This window comes from Copadichromis virginalis, linkage group LG10 (genome assembly GCF_057382275.1).
Source record: "Copadichromis virginalis isolate Kocher_CV1m ecotype Utaka linkage group LG10, C_Virginalis_male_GT1.1, whole genome shotgun sequence".
Classification (NCBI taxonomy): Eukaryota; Metazoa; Chordata; class Actinopteri; order Cichliformes; family Cichlidae; genus Copadichromis; species Copadichromis virginalis.
The window spans coordinates 6,345,409-6,370,811 of NC_140627.1; the positions used below are offsets into that span (position 1 = coordinate 6,345,409).

Consider the following 25,403-nt stretch of genomic DNA (forward strand, 5'->3'; position numbering starts at 1 on the left):
GAATGCCAATAAATGTTAAATATTTATCACATTCCAGTGTCAATGTAGCTCACAGCTTTAACAGTGTAAATGTGTCTATTAAACAAACCTCCAACTTGACATTGAATCTGGAAAAAGTAATTCAAGGAGCCACTGCATAACCAACTTTAGTATCTTTATTTTAGCCACAAGGCTGTATCCTAGCCTTCTTCCTTTTTAATAGTTCAGGTTCGTTTGAATGGATATAAATACTTTTGCTGCACCATTGACCTTAGTAAAAAACCAGTGATGGAAAAGGCTTTTAAAAGAAAAAAAGTGTTTCCATTGATGCCCCTGGCATGTTATTCCCTGCATGCCAACTAGCCAAACCTATCTTTCAGCCATCAATCTTTATGCATCACACTGTAACATCATGACTGAAAGAGCACTCTGACCACAATGCCATTTCTACTAATGTAGTCTGTGCTAGTTCTGACAATTGTAAATATCTGCAGCAGAAACTGTCTTTCCTCTGTTGAATTTGTGCAGAAAACGTGCAAATCTCCCTTGTTTCACCATCACTTAACACGTGAAGAAGGAGAATGTTTCATTGTGGGTATAAAGATGTTATAGATTGCAACAAAATCCTGCAGGATAACAATAAATTTATTCAGGCTCAAACAAAAATCATGATGGCAAAGTTTAGCCCCTTTCTTTAACAAGTCAAACTGATTATTCTCATTGGGGCATATGCTACCAAACATTGCACGCTGTACAACTTCTGCTTTTTTTTTACTGTCATCACCATGCACTGCTTTGGAAAAGTGTGAAGGGATGTAAACCTTTTCTGAAGAAGTAACGCAGGGTTGCCAATACTAATTCATCTTGATTTTCATGCTTTTAGCCTTTGCCTGATACTCTGCACTGTAAAATGTAATATTGCGTTTAATTAAAAATATTAAATAGGCTGAACTCAATTTTTACTTAGAAAAACTAAATAAGCTGGAAGTTTTGCTTCTCAGTGCGGAAGGATGAAAGATGTGTTTTGAAAATGCCACGTGACTACCGTCCTCCGCCCTCTGGATCAGTCCGCATGTTCATGGTGCCAGCATTTGTTATGGAATATGTTGAGCAAACCTGGAGAAGCGTCAGCTCAAGAGATTATTGTCATTGCTGTGGATCTTTACCTGATACACTGCACTGTTAGCCTTTGCAGTAATTTCCATAGCTTAGTACTGCAAAATCAACAGTAAAAAAACTCTAAAGGATGCTAGCAGTTTAGTACTGTAATTTTCATGTAATTGTGGGAAAATTCCATGAGATTACATTATTTTTACGGTAACTCACCGTACTCATGGAAACAGCTGTAAAATACAGCAAATGTATTAATTGGTGATGTTACTGAGATTATACTATTACACCATCCGGATTTCTGTTGTTTTCCACTGTAGATCTAAGAGTAATTACTTAAATCCTCATTCAGAGTGTATTACTATAAAATGCGATTCACTGTGAAAGTAGTATAACATATAAACTACAATATACAGCATCATTTTTAACTTAAGGAGTAAGTTGCAGCCACACTAAAATTTAATTCCTTGAACTCAATGGAACCTCATATATTAATAAATGTATTTGTTTATTCAAACAATGTGAAACATTATTAATACTGTGAGGTTAGTATTCTGATAGAGTCGAGTATATTTAATTATACTCTTGTAGACATTATGACATTATGCTAGTACATTTTTGGTGAACAAAAAGTACATCTAAAAGTTAATTTCAAGAATACTGTTATGTACTAAAACGGAGGCCAATATAGTCCCAAGAAGCATTATTAGTATACGTACTAGGTAAGGTATACTTGGGAAATATAATTGAAGTATACTTATAAGTATACTTGTTTTTTGTATGGCCAGCAACAAAAACTAGTGGCTACATTTAGAGTAATGTTTAAAAATGACTTAATTTAGCAGGGTGTTCCTTTTTTCTCTTCTTATTCTTTCTTATACTGGACCTTCATTTGGTTTGTATAAGGTGGTACTTTTTAAGACACCTCTGCCTAACTACAGTGAACTAACCTAATAATATGCTCTGGTCGTCATTTTACTCAAGTTAAGGTGTCACATCCATGAAACCTACACAACTAACCAGCATCAGTCCTACAACTTCACTTTCAAAATGAATAAATTCTGGGACAAGCAGAAACTGTATTTTTAGCGGTGCATTTTGTGGCAGGCCAGACTGCTATTAAATGCACTCTCCTAAGCAAATAATTCCTTTGTAGCACGACTTCGTCTTTGTTCAGAAGAGATGTCCTGGATATACGTGATATTGTAACACGGGTGTTTATGTTTGTTCATGTTTAGCGCGTTGGGTTGTGTTTTTAAAGCGATTGTTACGTTTTTAAAGCTTTGTAATGCGACAGGTGCGATAGCCGACACCACACCTTCACCTGACGTACAACGTGACGTATGACGCACACGTCGGGTATTCACTTTCAAAACAACAATGGGGATAGAAAATATTGCTCGAGGTGGTTAATGCTCCTTTCGCTGGTTGCCAACCACCATTAAATAACAACAAGAAGAAACTATTGATCTGCTTCTCAAGTTTTGCACGTTTAAACCGCAACTCAGACTCAAACAAAGCTGCAAATCAGGAGAACAACATGACCATTAACTATTGATGAATAGACCGTTAACATGTGCAACTTAGAAGTAGTCAGAGGTAACTGGATGTTCAATCGGGTTATATGCAAGGTTGACTGGATTATATCTGAAGATCGTATGCTATTCGTGATAACTCTGCAAGACTCCAAATTGCTCGTCCATGCGGGAGTATCTCAAAATTAAATGAAACCACTTAATACTTTTTCCCTAAAACGGACTGACATGGAACACATTAAAGTTGGTTTGACACCAGCTAATCAGTCTGAAGATAAGTGTTTTTTTCACTTATTCGAGAGAAGTCAGAAATGCGTTCTTAGTACTGTTTGTTTTGACTTTCAAGCTACCCTACCAGGATATTTTCATTCAAATGCTAAGACAAAATGTCAATATCTATGAATGTGGAGACTCAAAAGACTAGTTAGGTAATAGTTGCCAATGGATATATGAGACTTGATAGAAACTTGGACGTTTGCAACAGGTGAATCGGTGAACTACCGAGGTTGCGCCCAAATGCTTAAAGCTGTTAGCTGGTCAGTGTTTTCAGGTGTGCTTGTACTACCTGTACGTTGCGGGGTGCTGACTAAGTCATGTTAAACCCATTAAAGAGTCGAGCTCAAATATCTTTTCATTTTTGTGCACTGCTCTCTTGTTGGCACACATTTTCTGTTTATTGAAGCCTTTTGTGAATAATTTTCATCAGGTAAAAACTGGGAATTGGTCCCTATTGACAATACTCTTACTTTTTGCATTGCATATGTAATTTTGGAAAGGTAATTGGTCACTGAACTTTTTGCAACTATGTGTATTTCTAAATTTTGTGGCTTCAGTGAACGCGAATATATATTGTTCAGTTTGCATGTTAAAAGCCACAAACATGTAGCTAACTATAGGCTTTCTTGTGGAACTGAGAACTGTCCTGCCACTTTCAGAACATTTTCTGCCTTCATTCACATATGCCTAGGAATCAAAGAACAAGAAGGGAGACCACTAAGGAGGAGTTTTATAAGTTCACCGGTGACCTCGGCTGTCAAGTTCCTGGATGTGGGTATGCTGCACAAAACTTCACAACTCTTTGTGCCCCTCTCAGATTTCATATCAAAGATGGGGGGGGGAAAGTATTATGTCCATTTGAAGGCTGCTCTAAATACTTAAGTGTCCGAACATAGTAGACAGTTCAGCAGTCAAGGCAACAAGAAATGGGGGGATTTGCCATAATACAAGGACAGGACACAGTTAATCTATTAGAAGACAGTTGACTTTGTGTCATTTAAAAATGCAGGCTAAAATGCTCTTGCCAACCAGCACTATACAGGGAGTGCAGAATTATTAGGCAAATGAGTATTTTGTCCACATCATCCTCTTCATGCATGTTGTCTTACTCCAAGCTGTAAAGGCTCGAAAGCCTGGGGTGTCAGTGCACCCCAGGGTGGCTGTGGCTACAATGTAGCTTGCCATCACCAGTGTGTGAATGTGTGTGTGAATGGGTGGATGACTGGATATGTAAAGCGCTTTGGGGTCCTTAGGGACTAGTAAAGCACTATATAAATACAGGCCATTTACCATTTACCAATTAAGCATATTAGGTGATGTGCATCTCTGTAATGAGAAGGGGTGTGGTCTAATGACATCAACACCCTATATCAGGTGTGCATAATTATTAGGCAACGTCCTTTCCTTTGGCAAAATGGGTCAAAAGAAGGACTTGACAGGCTCAGAAAAGTCAAAAATAGTGAGATATCTTGCAGAGGGATGCAGCAGTCTCAAAATTGCAAAGCTTCTGAAGCGTAATCATCGAACAATCAAGCGTTTCATTCAAAATAGTCAACAGGGTTGCAAGAAGCGTGTGGAAAAACCAAGGCGCCAAATAACTGCCCATGAACTAAGAAAAGTCAAGCGTGCAGCTGCCAAGATGCCACTTGCCACCAGTTTGGCCATATTTCAGAGCTGCAACATCACTGGAGTGCCCAAAAGCACAAGGTGTGCAATACTCAGAGACATGGCCAAGGTAAGAAAGGCTGAAAGACGACCACCACGTGGCTGGATTGGTAAAGGGCAGAGAGCTCCAGTCCGACTCAGACGCCAGCAAGGTGGAGGTGGAGTACTGGTTTGGGCTGGTATCATCAAAGATGAGCTTGTGGGGCCTTTTCGGGTTGAGGATGGAGTCAAGCTCAACTCCCAGTCCTACTGCCAGTTTCTGGAAGACACCTTCTTCAAGCAGTGGTACAGGAAGAAGTCTGCATCCTTCAAGAAAAACATGATTTTCATGCAGGACAATGCTCCATCACATGCGTCCAAGTACTCCACAGTGTGGCTGGCAAGAAAGGGTATAAAAGAAGAAAAACTAATGACATGGCCACCTTGTTCACCTGATCTGAACCCCATTGAGAACCTGTGGTCAATCATCAAATGTCAGATTTACAAGGAGGGAAAACAGTACACCTCTCTGAACAGTGTCTGGGAGGCTGTGGTTGCTGCTGCACGTAATGTTGATGGTGAACAGATCAAAACACTGACAGAATCCATGGATGGCAGGCTTTTGAGTGTCCTTGCAAAGAAAGGTGGCTATATTGGTCGCTGATTTGTTTTTGAATGTCAGAAATGTATATTTGTGAATGTGGAGATGTTATATTGGTTTCACTGGTAAAAATAAATAATTGAAATGGGTATATATTTGTTTTTTGTTAAGTTGCCTAATAATTATGCACAGTAATAGTCACCTACACACACAGATATCCCCCTAAAATAGCTAAAACTAAAAACAAACTAAAAACTACTTCCAAAAACATTCAGCTTTGATATTAATGAGTTTTTTGGGTTCATTGAGAACATGGTTGTTGTTCAATAATAACATTATTCCTCAAAAATACAACTTGCCTAATAATTCTGCACTCCCTGTACAGAGCATCATAGAGGAATTTCAGGATCTTTGCAGCTGTAACAAAAGTAGACACTGAATCTAACACCATCTCTCTTTTTTTTAGATGGCAGACCAAAGAATTTGAATGACACCATTACTCTGGAGCTTGGGAATGATTTCCACTCCAACTGTCGCATGCAATCACAAGAGGAGACAGAGGTCATCCAGAGGAAAGAAGTATGATTAGAATTGTTGTGGAGGCCATGCAAGTTAACTGCAGAAACATTAAACGTGCATCTTGTGAAGAGGTTGCTAAGATCATTGTAGACAGATACCCTCAAACATTTGCAGATTTTACTGAAAAGGGAGAAAGACTGGGTTGTGGACATTATTCACTACTAAGAAGCATCAAATCTAGAGTTGAACATGTTAATCGAGATAATACAACACATAGACTTCGTCAAACAAAGAGAACCAGGAATGAGGAAGACTGCAGTTCCAACAGTAATGCAACCTCACATAAAAAAGTTAGATGCCTTGTGGATAGCTATGGCTGTATAAATTGGCAGCCAGTTGAACTTCCTGAGGGGGAAACGCCAGCTTCTTTAGAGGAAAAGAAACGCATCTTGTTAACAATTTTTAATTCAGAAGGACCTGGAGCTGTGGAGAGACCTGATGTGGATGACTTCATGTGCCTCACATATATTTCTCAGCAGCAGCTTATCAACAGTTGTCCCTCACTTTCAGTAGCTGAAATTCAGGAGCAGTGGTCATTCTTGTTTACTCGGAAAGGTTTTTCGAACCACTTTTACAAACTCACAGGCATCGATATCTGTGAGCGCTTAGGTCAGGCCCTCATAACCAAAGGCAGAAGGATTGTTAACTATTTCTCCACCCAGAAGCTCAAATGGAACCTTGGTATAAGGACACTCATCCAGCAGATAGAAAGTGAGGGAGTTTTGGCCAACAACAAGGTTGGCACAGCAGCCATACTTCTCATGATGAAGTATTACAAGGAAGATGAAGACTCCCTCTTTGTCTTAGCAGATGTAAGCTTTTTTCATACAGCTCTATGTTTAATGCTGTTGCTTGCTGTCCTGTTATATTTTTTTATTTGTTACATAAAATATCTTGGTCCTTTTTCTGGCAGGAAACATCTACCAGGATGTCCCTTGAAGCAGAGAGCAACCTGCCCATCACCCCAAGGCTGATTATGTTTGGTAAGAAGTCATTTATGAAATAGAGCTGATTAGACCATATTAGAATTTCTGTTTGGCACAGGAGCTTTTCGTGGACACAGGTATCCAGTCTCTGTTTTGTTAGCTCAAATTTCTGTAATTTCCTCTATAAACCAAGGTTGTTGGACAAGTGTCTCAGTGAATCCAGCCAAGTAACAATTTCAAATTTCACATTACATATTACTGATCAACGTAGTAGTCTAGCTACACCAACAGCAGAAATACTGAAGTCAATACTGTAAAGTTTAACAGCAGCACAAACTATGAACTCCAAAATAACCATACAGTTGATTCATCTCTGGTAATTTAACTGGGCTGACTGTTTGTTAGGTGTGTTTAATGTGCAGAATAATTCCCAATTATGTACAATTATAATATGTTAAAACGGACTTATGTACATAAGGCCATTAATAATTAACAGTACGTAGCTATTTGCTTTATGACTATTGTGATATTATTCTGTTATCATATGTTACCTTATATATGTAATCAAAGTAGTTGAATTATGATAACAGCTGTAGGACATATATTATCCTTTAGTTTAGATGGTGTGCTGTGTATGTAGTTTAGTCCTCATTATACTTTTCGGTTAAAAGAACATAATCATTTTTGTAGTTCATTAGATAAGTGTGCATCACTCTGTATCCTTGATCTGCTGTGAATGTGTTACACTGTTTTCTTGACATGCTTTACTGTTGAATCATAAAAAGAAAGATTGTTCAGGAGACTCTGTGTCTAAGACAGGGGAGATAGACCACATTCCATACCCCCACCTTACAGAGAGCAGAGAAACAAGGAGCCGAGGTCATAACTTAGGCGCCGTAAGAGAGAAAGAATGTGAATGTTTAGGCTTTTACGACTAGGTGGGGGCCGCTAGGAGCTATAAGAGGCTGTGTAACCCGTCACCATTTTGAGACTCGCTGTGACCCTCTGCAGGCAGGTCTCCCCATCATGATGGTTCTAATGCTCATAAGTGTTGAATTGTATGGAAATAAATGAGTGCTGATTGAGCATTTATACACCGAGTATTGTCCTTCCTTCAGCCCAAAGATTAAAAGAATTGGGAGATTTCAACACTATCTAGACAGTGTGAAGAAGTGAAGTATTGAAATTATTTTATGTTGCATAATGACAACATGTTGCCCCTATACATTTAAGGACAAAGTTCAATGACCGCCACCTGCTAGATGGTGAGTGCAGAGGGGCGTGTAATTGTTGAGCTGGACAAAGAGAACATCTTTGCTGATGCAATATCAGTCTTGTTTGGTTCATTCTATGTATTGAACCTGGAATACCAGGAGTCGGCGTGTGCAAGGTTTTTTGTAAGGATAAACCCTGAAGAGGGAACAAAATGTACCTCCAAGTTTGGGACAAGCAGAAAGACTGGGACCACTGTGAAGCGAAAGGTTGTTCACATTAACCCTCATGTCACAACTTTCCTCCAGCAGCTTACTGAATTTGAGTGGAGAACTTCAAATTAGGTAACTGTTTTTGCCATTTTTAGTGAATTTCTTGTATAATTTAGGTGACCAATGTGTTGTTACCCATGTCTCCACAGATGATCCATGGCCCATGTGTTCTGGACATTTACACAAGACGAGCAACAATGAAGACAAGCTCTCTTGCCATCTTGCAAGACGCTGTCTCTGTCCAATAGGTTTTTTGAGTGCAACAGTTTTGATTTTTTTTCCTTCTTTTACCCGTTTGTTAAAAATTACTTCAGCTACTTACACTCTAATTGTCACATGTATTGGCTCACCCTACAAATCAATGAACTCAGTCCACAAAGCAAGATCAGGGTTCAGTGCAGGTCAGTCAAGTTCCTTCACACCACACATGCTCATCCATGTCCTTGTGGACCTGGCTTTGTGCATTGATTTGGTGGTGTGAGCCAGTATTTTGGACAAAGTGTATATAAAGGCAGAAGTGTGGGGCTTGATATTATATTCATTACAATTCAGTTTATTTGTATGGTGCCAACAAAATGAATGCCAAGGCACTTCACACTGTAGGTTTAAGACCCTACAAAATATAACTAAGAAAACCCAACACTTGAGCATATGTTGTCTGCCATGATATGGATATGACATAATATCGTTATTGTTTGTACAACCATCTGAGAAAATAATGGATGGTTTAGTAAAAACAAGTGCTTCCTCAATGAAAATGTTTTCAGTTCTTTTCAGTTTTTGATTTTGGAAATGTGTATTTCAGCAGGGAAAAATCAGTGATAATAAATAAAGTGGTGTAAAGCACATGAATTATATTTTGTGTGTGTGTATCTATTTATCCAATTTTTTTGGAACCCTCCAGTCTCTTACAGTATGTTACTGTTAACTGAAATTACGGTAAAATTACGACCCGTTAAACAGTAAATGACTGCCTGTTGGGACACAGTATCCTCTAGCAGAGATGAATATTTTTGGTACTGATTATGCGTGATAACGGTAAGTTACTGGTTAATATATTGCAGTTTATTACCTTGCAGCGGGCTTACAGTGACATACCGTGAATAAACGGTAGTATACCAATTTTTTAATCACAGTATGATGTTGCTTTGTTGGCGTAATTTACGACATAACGACATAACGGTATCTCACTGGCGTCGCTGTCGCCAGTGAGATACCGTAAAAAAGGCTACGGTGCGTTACCATAATTTGTCCAAGAGTATTATACCACACCAGCAAAAAACGGTATCATCCTGCAGAACAGTAAGCTACCGTAACACGGCGTCACGGTACGACGCTGGCAACAGTGACGCCAGTATGTTACCGTAAAGTGGCGATGAAAAGTCTAACAGTGTGACTTGGTGAGTAAATGTTTACTCTTATTCAAACTGATTTTGTGGCTTCTCTTCGTTTAGCACCAGGTTTATAATCTTGCTAGCTAGTTAGTGTTAGCCTAGCGTTGCTGCTGCCGCTGGGCTCATGTTACTTAAAAATTAACACCACAGCCTTAAAAACCTTACATAAAACTATGTCTGTGAAATTTTCTGTTGATTATTTGAAAAAAAAAAGTGAGATAAGAGCCCAGACAAAATTCTTCGGGAGGTGCAGCCGTTAGGGGTGGGGTGTGGTGTGGGGGGTATTTTCAATCCATAGCCATAACTAACTAACTAACTAACTAACTAACTAATTATATATATCATGTTTAACCTGAGTAGCAAAAGACCACGGGGGGGGGGTTTGAAAACAATATGCCAGGAGTTAGCTGTGCTCACCGACTCTTATCAAGCCTTGACCTCCCGGTCAGCTATCACGCTGGTGGATAACGGAGCTCTCCGAAAACGTGGAAGCACTTTTGCAAATAAGTGATATTTTGATAAATTAAGTAGATATTTGAGCATTACACAGCTACATTCTCGGCTGAAAATATCGTAAAAGGTTATTTTGTGACCAAGAAAGGGTAGTCTGGGGAAAAGGAGGATCGCATTTGTCGGCCACGGTTGTTGGAGCCTGTGCCTACTTGTAAGCGCGGCAATGGCGGAGGAGCGCGGCTAAAAAACGTATTACTTTTTCTGGGTCACAAAATAAACTTTTAAGATATTTTCAGGCGAGAATGCAGCTGTGTAAAGTTCAAGTATCTGCTCGATTTATCAAGACATCACATATTTGCAAAAATGCACCAAAGTTTTCAGAGACGTTTATTTTTTTCATGCTTTGTGGCAGCTTTTGAACATCTATTAATGTCAAATCTAGCCCTTATTTAACAACATAAGCAAACTCTATGCTACAATGATTGCACAGCCATTAAGGATCAAATCGGGTTCTGAAAAATGTTCTGCTTTTTCTCCCTTTGCTTGCTTCTTACTGTCTTTGAGGCTCGGGACCAGCACTCCTGTTGTTGGACAGAAAGACATCAACTCAGTGGTAAGTATTTTGGTTTTCCAATATATTAGCAACTATCAGTGACATTTATATTAATCAGGCTGAACTTTAATCATACATTAGATCAGCCTGTTTTACTTATTGTTTTATTTGTGCTTTGGTTTGGGGAAGTTGTTTCTTTACTGATCTTTTCCTGTCTTCTGTTATTAGACTTGAGATATGACTGCACTATGCTGTTGCTGGTGACTCCAGTTAATTCTACAAGACATGCTGTGTAAGTAAACAAACAACAACAGTTCGGTCTGCATTTCTTGAAAGATCACATCCCCCAAACTTAGTTTAGAGGGTCTACACTGTATATAGTGAAGTCTGCAAGTTTTCTAACAACAAAATTTGTTTTGTGCCCAAATCATTTTGCACATCATTAGAATGAAAGTTATTGGCCATGTTTGCATAGCCCTTTTTAAAATGATGCTTTCATGACATTATTGTATGTTGGGTGGTGGTCACAGCTATCCAGACTGACAATTGGGACATTGAATGTCACCTCTCCGGTGGGGAGGGCGCCTGATATTGTGTAAATTGGAGTCTGTTTTATACCAAATGCAGAAAAAATGTTTTAAGAAAGCAATTAAGTTCATGTTCCAAAAAATATGATTGTTTGCTTGCAGGACAACAGAAGAGATGAGTCCTCCGTCACAGATGGTGTGGTCAGTGATCGCCTGCAGGTTCAAGGTCATTGCATCTCCAACCCACATCCACTGCCACTGTACTGAAGGGAAGTTAAAGACTTTCTTCTGCACCTACATTTGGATCACCTCGATCCATGATAGTCATTCAGGCAGTAATGCCTGGACTGGAAACAAGCCATCCTTAAAATAATACAACATTCCAGCTCCTGTGTTGGAATGAAAAACGAATGTGTTGTTTAAATTAGAGACTGCAATTGTGACAGAACAACAAATATTTTATTTTGATTATATAAGTAATGTAAGTACAAAACAAAATTGTGGTAGGCCTAAACCTATTTTCAGAATAATTACATCTGAGACTTTGTTTCATTGTAAGATTATAACAGTGATGGCAATATAATTGTTTGTTGTTCAGCAGAACAGTGTCCAGTATGTTGGCTGTTATACTTTGTTGTATTTGAAAATAAAAGTTGGGCTGATTTTAACATCATTAAAAAAAGTGTTGTTAATTATTTTTAATCATATTCAGGTTACCACAAATTTTTTTTATTTAGTTGAACTTGAAATGTTTGTCTGTAAGTAAACAATTAGTATTGTACAGTCAGATATATCAAGTTATTCTTAATACTGCAGACTTGCACTGTATAGGTTGTCCTAACAGTCATCTTAAGTAAGCTTTACTTAGTTTTTTTGAGGCAATGAGTTTCCTTAATTTTTTTGAGTTCTAGGAACTAATGAGCTTGTACAGTGGTAGGTTTTGTATTGTTGATTGTCATTTATGCTTAGAAATATCTACTTATATATGCTTAGAGTTTTATAATTAGTTTTAGATTGGTAGAGGTTTGATCCTTGATAGTCTGCAAACTTTGTGTGCATTAGAGAGCACTCTGGGAGCATGGGAGAGGTCGTACCTTGTCTTATTGTTTTATGGTAGGATTAACGTAGCTATATCTGTCTTAGTCTAAGTGCCTTTTGGTTTGATGAACTGTTGGATTTCCAGACCAGCAGGTTTAGGGAAGTTATTTATGGGGTCACACTCTGACCCCACACACACACACACACAAAGGCAAGGTACTCTTTGTGTGTATGTAGACGTCATATGTTAATGAACCTATGCATATTCATGTAACCTCAATAAAAGAGCAGTGTTACGGGGGAGCAGACGAGAGCAACTGGGGTCAAGCGAAGGAACGGCGTTTGTCCGGTTCTCTCCCGTGCACGAGAAACATGAAGAACTTTGCCTACTTCGTGTCTTGCTTGCTGTGTAATTATATTGTCTTCAACGTTCCAGCGAATAGGTTCAAGCTACAAACCTATCATACAGAGTACTCAAAATAAATAAGTTGTCCTAATTTAGTCATTTTTAGCTAAGCTTTACTCAATTTTTTTGAGTTCTGGGAACTAATTAGATTTTACAGTGTGAGGTCTCCAAAGTGCTTTTGTTTGTTTAAAACAATGCAGTGTAAAAATGGAAAAGGTGTAAGTGAGGATGTCATTTACTCATGCTAAGGAATGTTTAGACAATCTTCAGAACCCGAGACATGGTTAACAAACTTGTAGTTACCAGTGTTCGGCAAGTTACTTTGAAAAAGTAATTAATTATAGTTACTAGTTACTTCTTCAAAAAAGTAACTGAGTTAGTAACTGAGTTACAATATTCTAAAAGTAATTAATTACTTGAAAAGTAACTATTGCGTTACTTTAACAAAAACGTTTAACCGTCTGGGGTCCAGGTTATAATTGGCCATTTTTTGACTACTTTTGATTTTACCTCTACATTCGACCTCAAAAAACTATGTAATTTGCCTTGTTTAGTATCATTCTATTCAGCACAACCTCAAATGTCTGAATTTACAGTTATGTTTTCATTTTGACATACTGTATTAACACAGTTGATCTAAAATCAGACAAAAAACATAAAATCCAAGTGGAAAAAGTTATATTTTTAACTGTAACAACCACAAACATTTTTTAATTGTCTTTCTCTCTTTCTCTCTCTCTCTCTCTCTCTCTCTCTCTCGCCATCACTCCTAAAACCTCTTCCTAAACAACCAAATTTCATGTTGCCATATCATTTTTTGATTGGTCGACATGGTACAGTTTTCCACCAATACGAACGGGCTACTTGTTGTTTTATTCTTTTTTACATTTTTTGGTCATAAGAAGAGAGTGCTTGCTAGCGCTGTCCTTAGACAATAAACGTGACGAAACTATTGAGGAAAAAACACGCATATATATATTGTTTATCATGACTGGTTTTACGTGGCCTATCAACACAATTTAAAAACTGGTATATATCACCTTGTTGCTTTGCAATCTTGAAGTGGTTATGTGATTGGCTTACCACGACTACTTTATTCTTCCTCAGTCAAACAGCAGCACCTTTTCCATCTGCTGCCCTCAGGGAGAAGGTACAGGTCTATACAGGCCAGAACATCCAGACTGGCCAACAGCCTGTATCCACAGGCTGTGAGGCTCCTGAACTCTCTGCCCCCCTCTCACGGACAATAACCATATCCAACTTCTTAATAGCAATGAACTGGTCTGCATTGGTGCATCATATCTTTATTCTCTTCCCCCTCCTGCCCCCCCCCCCCCCTCTTTCTTAAATAGATAACTATCATATCTGATATCATATCTCACAGTACAATAATATTGAATGGGTTGCATTGTTGTATTTTGTCATGTTTCTCAGGTCTTTGTCTGAATTTCTACGAACATTATTGCTAAGGATTGTCTTATTGCATTGGAGTCACACTGGGTTAAATATGTACACTTGGGTTTTAAGGGGTATTTATTATTTTCTTCTTTTTTTTTGGGTTGTATGGAAGCCCCAAACGCAATTTCATTGTTCTTGCCAATGACAATAAATAAATAAATACTAAATACTAAATGTTTGTTGAAAAATAGTAACGCGACCGCACCGTATTTTGTTGTTAGTAACGGTAACGGTGTTGCAACGATAGGAATAGTGATTAGTTAGATTACTCGTTACTGAAAAAAGTAATGCCGTTAGTAACGCCGTTACTTGTAACGCCGTTATTTCCAATACTGGTAGTTACACTACCAGTCAAAAGTTTGGACACACCTTCTCATTTAACGTTTTTTCCTTATTTTACTACTTTCTACTTTGTAGATACATACTGAAGACAAAAAATGTATGAAATAAGATTAATGAAATTATGTAGCAAAGAAAAAAAGTTAAATAATTCAATAACTAAATATGTCTTTTATTTTAGATTTATGAAAGTAGACACCCATTGCTTTGTTGACAGTGCTGCAAACCCTTGGCCTTCTCTCAATGAGCTTCATGATGTAGTCACTTGAAATGCTTCTCAGGTGTGCCTTGTCAGGAGGGGTTTGTGGAATTTCTTGCCTTCTTATTGGGGTTTGGGCCTTCATGGTTAAATAGCTGCTGAGAAACCACTACTAATGGAAAGGAACAAGTAGAGTTTGGGCCAAGAAATACAAAGAATGGACATTAGACCAGTGGAAATCAGTTTTTTGGTCGGATGAGTCGAAATTTCAGATCTTTGGTTCCTCCCGCTGTGTCTTTGTGTGACGCACAATAGGTGAACTGATGGTCTCTACATGCATGCTTCCCACCGTGAAGCATGGAGGAGAAGGTGTGATAGTATGGGGGTGCTTTGCTGGTGACACTGTTGGGGATTTATTCAAAGATTTATTCAAAGTTTTCTGGTTACTGTGTTAAGTTGAGTTATGCCATGGCAGCAACATAAGTGCTGTTTTAAAGTATATTTGTCTACAAATTGTAAGTTTGCCACATCAATTATCAACACGTATTGCTTGCTGTGTAACAAAGTCACTGGATTACTTTACTGCTGAAGAAATGTTTAAAATCAGAAGATTTTAAGGCTAGTCCTGAGTCCACTGCATTGCTGTCCCATCAATCTGTTGTACAGTATTACATAGCTTTTATGGTTAAAAAAATCATCATAACAATGAGCATGTATTGTTCCTAAGAAAAAATAAAAGTAGTTTCAGTCAGTTTAGTAAGATTAATTTTCCAAAATATGACCAACTATAAAACATCCTTATGTTGCTGCCAGATGGCCACTCAGCGAAACACAACCATGCACATCTGGTTGCAGACCTCAACTCAATGTATTATCAGGCTCCACTGTAAATGTAATAGTTCGACCAGATAATATTACAAATTCTCTGAACAGGCAGTCTGTTGATTGGACAGAAGATGAGGATGCTGTCTTTGGTAAGGAGCTCACTTGTCTGATCTGAACTACTGCTTGATAAAATTATTGAAAATTGATAAAAATTTAAATCTTGAATCTTGAAAATGGTTTGGCTTGTTGCTATTATTTTGTGTAAATATAAAGGGTCTTATAACTATATCACACACACCATTGTTGTAGCTGCTGCATGCTAGGTCCATCACTCCAGTCTACTACCCTGGACCTGCAGACAACACCACACATCTATCTGCTCAAATATTTTTTGTACAGTTTTCTTTATAAAAAATAAAATTTTTGTTTTATAAGTTTATAAATTCAGAGGTGTTTTTTTTTCAAATGTCTGCTGTCTGCAGCCAGTTACTTACTAAGGCAGCAGTAGCTGCTTTAAACCGCAGCAATAAATGCTCCTTAACATGTTAAAATATAGCTGAATAAAAAGGCTTCAACAGCTGTGGCATGGTCAATATCGGCAGTGGAAATATATGTATTCAACATGAGCTTTAAGCCAGGAGCCGTATCCTGACTCAGCATCCTATGAAGGACACTAAGATCAAATATGACAGTCTAAACTATGAAGCAAAGCTCCTGTTGCCTAACTGTTGAGACAGTACAAGAGAGAGATTTTGGATTGCATTGTTTGACAGAGATGGAGGCAAAAATCTTTATATAATTTGTCTTACTGGAGAAAGTTCAAATTTTTCATTGTCTGTGTTGAATCTAGCTTTTGAGATTAGTTTCATTTCATTAACAATAATATAAATATACTAGGGCCTAAAATATATCATATTTATATCCTAAACATTTTTCATATGTAATTCATTAAATATGTCTAATGGTCGCCCCTCCTTGAATCGCTACCTTATCGTGGTGGAGGGGTTTGTGTGTCACAGGGATCCCAGGGGCTATGTTGTCTGGGGGCTTTTGCCTCCCTGGTAGGGTCTCCCATGGCAAATTGGCCCTGGGTGAGGGACCAGACAAAGAGCGATTCATAAGACCCTTATGAAAAGGACATCGAGGGAACAGTTTACCCTGCCCGGGATAGGGTTACCGGGGCCCCGCCCTGGAGCCAGGCCCGGGGAGGGTGCCCGAGGGCAAGCATCTGGTGGCCGGGCCTTAGTCCATGGGGCCCGGCCGGGCACAGCCCGAAGAGGAGACATGGGCCCATCCTCCCGCAGGCCCACCACCCGCAGGAGGCGCCATAGGGGTCGGGTGCATTGTGTGCCGGGTGGCGGCCAGGAGCGGAGGCCCTGGCGGACTGACCCCCGGCTGCCAAGACTGGCAATAGGGACATGGAATGTCACCTTTCTGGTGGGGAAGGAGCCTGAGTTAGTGCGTGAGGTTGAGAGGTACCGGCTAGATATAGTCGGGCTCACCTCTACACATGGCTTGGGCTCTGGAACCAGTCTCCTGGAGAGGGGCTGGACTCTGTCTCAGTCTGGAGTTGCCCCTGGTGAGAGGCGGCGGGCTGGGGTGGGTATCCTAATATCCCCTCGGCTTGCTGCCGGTACGTTGGGGTTTTTCCCGGTGGACGAGAGGGTTTGTTCCCTGCGCCTTAGGGTCGGGGAACGGGTCCTGACTGTCATCTGCGCTTATGCGCCGAGTGGCAGTTCAGAGTACCCAGCCTTCTTAGAGTCCCTGGGGGGGGGGGGGGGGGGGGGGGGGGGGGTGCTGGAGGGTGCTCCACCTGGAGACTCTGTTGTCCTGCTGGGAGACTTCAATGCTCACGTGGGTAATGACAGCGAGACCTGGAGGGGCGTGATTGGGAGGAACGGCCTCCCTGATCTGAACCCGAGCGGTGCTCTGTTATTGGACTTCTATGCTAATCACAGTTTGGCCATAACGAACACCCTGTTCGAACATAAGAGTGTCCATAAGTGCACGTGGCACCAGGATGCTCTAGGCCGTAGGTCGATGATCGATTTTGTAATCATATCAGCAGACCTGCGACCATATGTTCTGGACACTCGGGTAAAGAGAGGGGCTGAGCTGTCAACTGATCACCACCTGGTGGTGAGTTGGATCAGGTGGCGGGGGAAGACGCTGGACAGACCTGGTGCACCTAAACGCGTAGTGAGGGTGTGCTGGGTACGTCTAGCAGAGGCCCCAGTCCGCGAGATCTTCAACGCACACCTCCGGCAGAGCTTCAACAGCATTCCGAGGGAGACTGGGGACATTGAGTCCGAATGGACCATGTTCAGCGTCTCCATTGCCGAAGCTGCTGCATTGAGCTGCGGCCGCAAGGTGGTTGGTGCCTGCCGTGGTGGTAATCCCCGAACCAAATGGTGGACACCAGAGGTGAAGGGAGCCACCAGGCTGAAGAAGGAGTCCTATCGGGCTTGGTTAGCCTGTGGGACTCCGGAGGCAGCCGACAGGTATCGACAGGCCAAGCGGAATGCGGCTCGGGCAGTGGCTGAAGCAAAAACTCGGGTGTGGGAGGAGTTCGGAGAGGCCATGGAAAAAGACTTTCGGGCTGCCTCGAAGAGATTCTGGCAAACCGTCAGACGTCTCAGGAGGGGAAAGCGGTGCTCTACCTGCACTGTGTATAGTGCTGGCGGAGCGCTGCTGACGTCGACTGAGAAAATTGTCAGGCGGTGGAAGGAATACTTCGAGGACCTCCTTAATCCCACTGACACGTCTTCCGAGGAGGAAGCAGAGTCTGGGGATGAGGGGAATGACCCGCCAATTTCCGGGGGCGAGGTCACTGAGGCAGTTAAACAACTCCTTGGTGGCAGAGCCCCTGGTGTTGATGAGGTCCGCCCCGAGTTCCTGAAGGCTCTGGACGTTGTAGGGCTGTCCTGGTTGACACGCCTCTGCAATGTTGCGTGGAGATCAGGGGCAGTACCTGTGGACTGGCAGACCGGGGTGGTGGTCCCCATCTTCAAGAAAGGGGACCGGAGGGTGTGTTCCAACTACAGGGGGATCACACTCCTCAGCCTCCCTGGGAAAGTCTATGCCAGGGTGCTGGAAAGGAGAGTTCGTCCGTTAGTCGAACCTCGGATACAGGAGGAACAATGCGGTTTTCGTCCTGGTCGCGGAACACTGGACCAGCTCTTTATCCTCTCCAGGATACTTGAGGGTGCATGGGAGTTTGCCCAACCAGTCTACATGTGTTTTGTGGACTTGGAGAAGGCATTCGACCGTGTCCCTCGGGGTGTCCTGTGGGAGGTGTTGCGGGAATATGGGGTGTCTGGCCCATTGCTACGGGCCATTCGATCCCTATACAACCGTTGCAAGAGCTTGGTTCGCATTGCCGGCAATAAGTCGGACTCGTTCCCGGTGGGTGATGGGCTCCGCCAGGGCTGCCCTTTGTCTCCGGTTCTGTTCATAATTTTTATGGACAGGATTTCTAGGCGCAGCCAAGTGGCGGAGGGCTTTCGCTTTGGTGGCCTCAGAATCTCATCTCTGATTTTTGCAGATGATGTGGTTCTGTTGGCTTCATCGGGTGAGGGCCTCCAGCTCGCACTGGAGCGGTTCGCAGCCGAGTGTGAAGCAGCGGGAATGAGGATCAGCACCTCCAAATCTGAGGCCATGGTTCTCAGCCGGAAAAGGGTGGAGTGCCCACTCCGGGTCGGGGATGAGTTCCTGCCCCAAGTGGAGGAGTTCAAGTATCTCGGGGTCTTGTTCGCGAGTGATGGGAGAAGGGAGCCGGAGATCGACAGACGGATTGGGGCTGCAGCTGCAGTAATGCGGACGCTGCACCGGTCCGTCGTGGTGAAGAGGGAGCTGAGTGTAAAAGCGAAGCTCTCAATTTACCGGTCGATCTACGTCCCTACCCTCACCTATGGCCACGAGCTGTGGGTAGTGACCGAAAGAACGAGATCGCGGATACAAGCGGCAGAAATGAGCTTCCTCCGAAGGGTGGCTGGCCTCTCCCTTAGAGATAGGGTGAGAAGTTCGGCCATCCGGGAGGGGCTCAGAGTGGAGCAGCTGCTGCTCCACATCGAAAGGAGCCAGCTGAGGTGGTTCGGGCATCTGACAAGGATGCCCCCTGGGCGCCTCCTGGGTGAGGTGTTCCAGGCATGTCCCACCGGGAGGAGGCCCCGGGGCAGACCCAGGACACGCTGGAGAGATTATATCTCTCGGCTGGCCTGGGAACGCCTTGGTATTCCCCCGGATAAGCTGGAGGAGGTGGCTGGGGAGAGGGAGGTCTGGGCCTCTTTGCTTAGGCTGCTGCCCCCGCGACCCGGCCCCGGACAAAGCGGATGAAAATGGATGGATGGATGGATGTCTAATGGTCGAATTGGAGCTTGAGCTGGTACATGAGGCTGGCACTTGGCTAAAAAACATATCTTGGGCTCTGGAACTCTGGAGAGGGGCTAGACTCTACACAACTCTGTGTCATGATCCTGGGTCCTTTTGACCCAGCGTTTTGTGTTTTCTCTTCTTGTGATTTTTGGTTCTGTTCTTCCTCTGTTTAGTGTTTATTCTGTTCTGCCCGTGTGTTCCTGTATCTAGTCCGCGTTTCTTAGTTTGTGTCCTTTCATGTGTAAGTTCCTGTTTTATTGTGAAGGTCTGCGTCTTATGTGAGTGTTTTCAGTTGCCTCACTAGTCTCGTCATGTTAATCACTCCCAGCTGTGTTCCCCACCTGTGTGTAATCTCCCTGTGTTCTCTGAGTGTATTTAAGTTGTGTCTTCTGTCATAGTAGTTGCTGGTTCGTCTGTGTTGTTTCCCCTCGGTCTCCCTGCATCTCTCCATATGTATTTCCCCGGATCTCCCTGCATCTTCGTTTCTGGTTTGTGTTGTTAGTTTACCCAGTTTAGGTTTCCGGTTTCATGTTCACCCACCATCGCTGTTTGTACCCACTCCTGTAAATAAATACTCACCTGCACCAGAGCTGCCACCTTTTGGGTCCTGTCTCCAACTCCACACGGCTTGCCCCGCCAAACCGTGACACTCTGTCATGGATAAGAGGCAGCCAGCATGGGTGGGTATACTTGTATATCCCCAGCTTGGTGTTGGTATTTTGGATTTATCTCTAACAGACATCTGGGTTCATTCCCTGCTCCTCTGCATCTGGGATCCTGTGGGGGTGCTTTAGAAGTATCGGATAAACGGTGCACTGTAATAAGTCATCCAGCCCCTGTACAGCACAAATGACAACTTGATGTGTATTGCCAGCTACAGCCAGCTACTGCAAGCTACTGTCAGACTGGTTCCTGGTGGCAGCTAGACTCCACCAAGGCTGCCCTTTTGTCATTGATTCAGTTCATAACTTTTGTGGACAGATTTTCTAGCCACACCCCGGGGTGGACTGTTTTTGCTTTGGATTGTGTCTCTGCTCTAAAACTATTCAAAATTAAATCAAACTATTGATTTAAGGAGCTCAGGTATTTGGGAGCAGTTCAGATGAGGTGGCTTGGGCATCTGACTAGGAGATTTCTATGCCTTGGTTGTTTCGAGAATACCACTGGAGCTCCTGAGTGGCAATGATTAATGATCATTTCTGAATAATCTTACCAACAGTTTTCACCTATCTCACCAAGTTTCTTGCTGATGATCTTACAAACCATTCCAGCATTGTACAGGTCTATAATCTTATCCCCAGTGTCCTTTGACAGCTCTTTAGTGTAAGTATAAGAAATTGATTCTGTGGAGAGATGTGCTTATACGCATAACAAGATGAGATCAGGAGTATCCATGACTGACTGACTGGCTCAAACTGTGAGTAATGCTAGTATGCTTAAACATCAAAACAAGCAAAGAAGAAGACGGAGAATGACCAGTTTTCACAACAGCCTTTGAGAGTGTTTCTATTGTTGGTTTCTATTCACTACTGCTTCTTCACTCTACAATCTGAGAGGATTAATGCAAAGGTTGCAGTGGGCTCAGCATAGATTCAGCAAATAACAGCAAAATCCACTATTGGGGTCATATGGTACTATGAGGTCTGAGCCTGATTATTCATGATGGTGAAAGGGATAAGAAAGATTTGGTTGTGCATTTGACAGGGAGCAAATGAAGAATAGCCAATAAAAGACAAATATGCTCTCTCTTTCTAGTCCCTGTCAGTACTCTTGCTGCAGCATTTTGGATCATCTAAAAGCTTTTTTTAGGGCATCCTGATATTAATGAATTGCAGTAGTATAGCATAGAAGTAATAAATACATGAACTAGTTTTCCAGCGTCACTCTGAGACAGGATGTTTCTAATTTTAGAGATTCTGTGCAAATGGAAGAAAGCAGTTCTACATGTTTGTTTAATATGTGCATTGATTGACATATCCTGGTCAGAAATGACTACAAAATTCCTCACAAAATTCCTTACTGGAGGCCAAAGTAATGCCATCCAGAGTAAGCATCTGATTTGGTACCATATTTCTAAGATTTTTTAGGGTGATAAGCACCAGGCTCATAGAGCTTCAAGCCAAATACAGTTGATAGGACCCAAGTTGCAGGCTGTGCAAAGGTGCCCTAGAGACTGTCCAGTAGATATTTGAATTTGAATGTGTTTATTGTCATTTGCGTGAAACTGAATTACAGTGTCGCTCCTTTAAGAAATGCAAACAACCATTTAGAGTCCCGATCAAAATTTTAAGACCACTTAACCTTGTTAAAATCCAACCATGTAAAATATGATTTTTTGCCATTTTTCAACTGGTCTTAAACTTTCGATCGGGAATACACCAAATTGGCAGTGGGGAGACAGAGTTCAGTTCAGTGATAGCAGGTATTCAAATACATAAATACATTCCTCCACAGATGCTAATGACTTCTACAAAAAGAAGAAACAGTTTATTAAAAACAATTGCAATGAAATCCATCACTCTTTTATCAGCGACACATTCATTTACTGACAAACTACAGGTAAGTAAAAATAACTGGGTTATATGGCTTATGATTTCAACCCTCAAACCCAGCCCATATAAAATGTGGCTATATATGCTAGACCCTACAAAACTATACAATACTCATGTTATTTTACCACACTTCTGATGACTGGTGTGCAGTTTCTGCTTTAAATTGATTCATTGTTTATATTTAATTCTTAATTTAATTCTTAGCTCAGATTTTGAAGGGACTGGAAATGTGTGTGCTTGTGCCATTTAAACAAATTAACTTAAATCAATAGTGTCATCTCTATTCTTTGTCTTGGCAGAGGGCAGTAATATAAGGAATGACTGAAGTGACAGCTACCATTGCAATAACTCTGTTTCAGTTCTTTAGGCTCAACCTTAAATGGTAATATCTGTACTGATGTATTTACAGACAGCATTTTATTAATTACCTGACTTCAGGTAATTAAGGACTTCAGCACTGACTTCAATTGTGATGAAGTGTTTTGAAAGACTGATGAGAGATCACATCACTTCTTCACTTCCTCCCACCATCGACTCACTTCAGTTTGCTTACCGGACTAATCGTTCCACAGACGATGCCATATCTCACCTGCTCCACACATCCCTGAGTCACCTGGACACTGGCAGAGGGAATTATGTTAGGATGCTGTTCGTGGACTACAGTTCAGCATTCAACACAATAATTCCCTCTAAGCTTTTCACCAAGTTGACGGATCTAGGACTCAGCTCATCACTGTGTCAGTGGATCCTCAACTTCCTCACAGACAGACCCCAATCAGTGAGGGTAGGAAAACAAGTCTCCCCCTCCATCTCACTCAGCACTGGAGTGCCTCAGGGCTGTGTTTTAAGCCCCCTGCTGTACTCACTGTACACTTATGACTGTGTTGCCACATCCGACACCACCTCCATTGTCAAGTTTGCTGACGACACTGCTGTTGTGGGCCTGATCTCCGACAACATCGAGACGGCCTACCTGGAGGAGATTAGGAACCTGGAGACCTGGTGCCAGGAGAATAACCTCCTCCTAAACATCAGCAAGACTAAGGAGCTGATCGTGGACTTCACTACAAAGCAGGCGAGGAATTACAAACCCCTCATCATCAGTGGCACGCCAGTGGAGAGAGTGGACAGTTTCCGATACCTGGGTGTCCACATCACTCAGGACCTGTCATGGTCCTGTCACATCAACACCCTGGTTAAGAAAGCCCGTCAGCGTCTCTTCTTCCTCAGAAGACTTAGAGACTTCCATCTGCCACTGAAGGTGCTCAAGAACTTCTACTCCTGCACCATCGAGAGCGTCCTGACGTCAAACATCTGCACCTGGTTTGGGAACAGCACCAAGCAGGACAGACGAGATCTGCAAAGGGTGGTGCGCGAGGCAGAACGCATCATTCAATCAGAGCTCCCTGACCTGCTGTCCATCTACACCAAGCGGTGCAAGTCCAAAGCTAGGAAGATTATGATGGACCTCTCCCATCCCAACAATGGACTCTTCTCACTGTTGAGGTCTGGGAAGCGCTTCCGCTCCCTTAAGGCCAAAACAGAGAGAATGAAGAGGAGCTTCTTCCCCCAGGCTATTCGGGGCCTGAACCAGGTGTAGGACTGGACTCTCCCAAACACGTCACTATAAGACTGGACTCTCACACACGTCACCACACGCACCACCACACATTTCCTATAATTCTATAATTCCTATAATTTATAATCCTTATCTTTATAATCTCTTCTGCTATTTGCACATTCTTTACTGTAAATTCCTAAGTTAATTTGTAAATTTTTGTAGTAAATTGTAAATATTGTAAAACTTTTCTTCTGTCATTTAATGGTCGGGCATTGTACAGCTACAAGCATTTCACCCCCATGTCATACTGTGTATGGTTGTGTGTGTGTGACAAATAAAATTTGAATTTGAATTTGAATTTGAATTACCTTTAAATTCATTAATTTAAAGGCTGTAGGTTGGAGTCATTGCTCTAACATGGTGTCCAAATGTAACAGGGCTCAGTGGTGGTTCTTAAATTTGGAGCTGCTTTGAACTTTATTTGTGAAGCTCATATTAGCATACTAAAAATGGTAACTATCTAGTACTGCTGGGACATAATATTTTCATAGATGATCATGAAAGAGTGGGGATCTACATGCAGTGATGCTAGCATTAGCCAAGTAACACATTACCTTCAACAGGTGGTCAGGCTGTCCACAGGCACACACGCTTAGATTTCACTGCAGCATCCCTTCATATTCTTAATATAGCCATGTGGGGGAAAGTCTAAATGCCAAGGTTGAATGTGGTACAACACACATACTTCTTAGTATTGCAAAACTATTGCCACAGCAGTGTAGAAAATCCAGACAGACAGCCTGTGTCTCTCTAACCAATCAGAGAACTTGTTACATTCGACACTATGCCTATATTGGGCATATCTGGCCCAGCTACTCCGGTATAAAGTGACTGTCAAGGAGGGAGAGAAGCATACTTTTTGGATAAAATGGGAGCACAATTTTCTAAACACTTTATTACTACACTTGAAGGCGACTGACAAGTGAGCTTGTAGAGTGAGTGAGAATAAAAGTAGACAAGATGGCTCTGCGACAAAGATTTGATAGGAAATTAGATATAAGCAAATGTGAGCAATTGGTAAAAAAACTGACAATAAATAGGATTTTTTATTTATTTATTTTTTTAAAACAGTCACAAAAAGAAGATATATCTGAGAAGAAGCGGTAGCATACTTGAGTGACACTCAAGAAGCAGGCAAGAAAAAAGGACAAGGAGCTCTGAATTCCACTCTCTAAGAGTAGACCAGGACATTGGGTCGGAAAATGTAGATCAAAACCAAGGCAGGATAGAGAGGACAGGGAAAGAGAGTGAGGTAGAGAGTGACTAGGCAGGCAAACTGTAGGGATGGAAGGGCCGCAGGATCAAGTACAGAATCAAATTGGGGAAATAGTTAATATTAATTCAGCTGTTTTCAAGTTAAGTCACAATGAAAAATCAGAGCTCACTTGAAGTTCTGCTATATAAAAAAATAAAAATAATATTAGTACATGAAATATTAGATTCGAATCTACGCTTCACCAAGTTGGTGAAAGGGAACTCAAGGTGTGCTTTATTGGAAATGCAGAGGGAATACAGCAATAACATTTGATA

The 25,403-nt window shown here is 41.7% G+C and overlaps 2 protein-coding genes across 2 annotated transcripts in view; one reads left to right on the top strand and one right to left on the bottom strand.

The window, feature by feature from the left end:
- Positions 1-25,403, bottom strand: part of ntm (neurotrimin) — a 505,318-nt gene that overhangs the window by 228,652 nt on the left and 251,263 nt on the right. The gene's annotated exons all lie outside the window — the stretch shown is intronic.
- On the top strand, positions 5,727-6,763 carry LOC146699737 (uncharacterized). Its single transcript, XM_085471347.1, has 2 exons — positions 5,727-6,536; positions 6,638-6,763. The coding sequence occupies exons 1-2, from the start codon at positions 5,727-5,729 to the stop codon at positions 6,728-6,730; spliced, it is 903 nt and encodes a 300-aa protein (XP_085327473.1). The 3' UTR covers positions 6,731-6,763.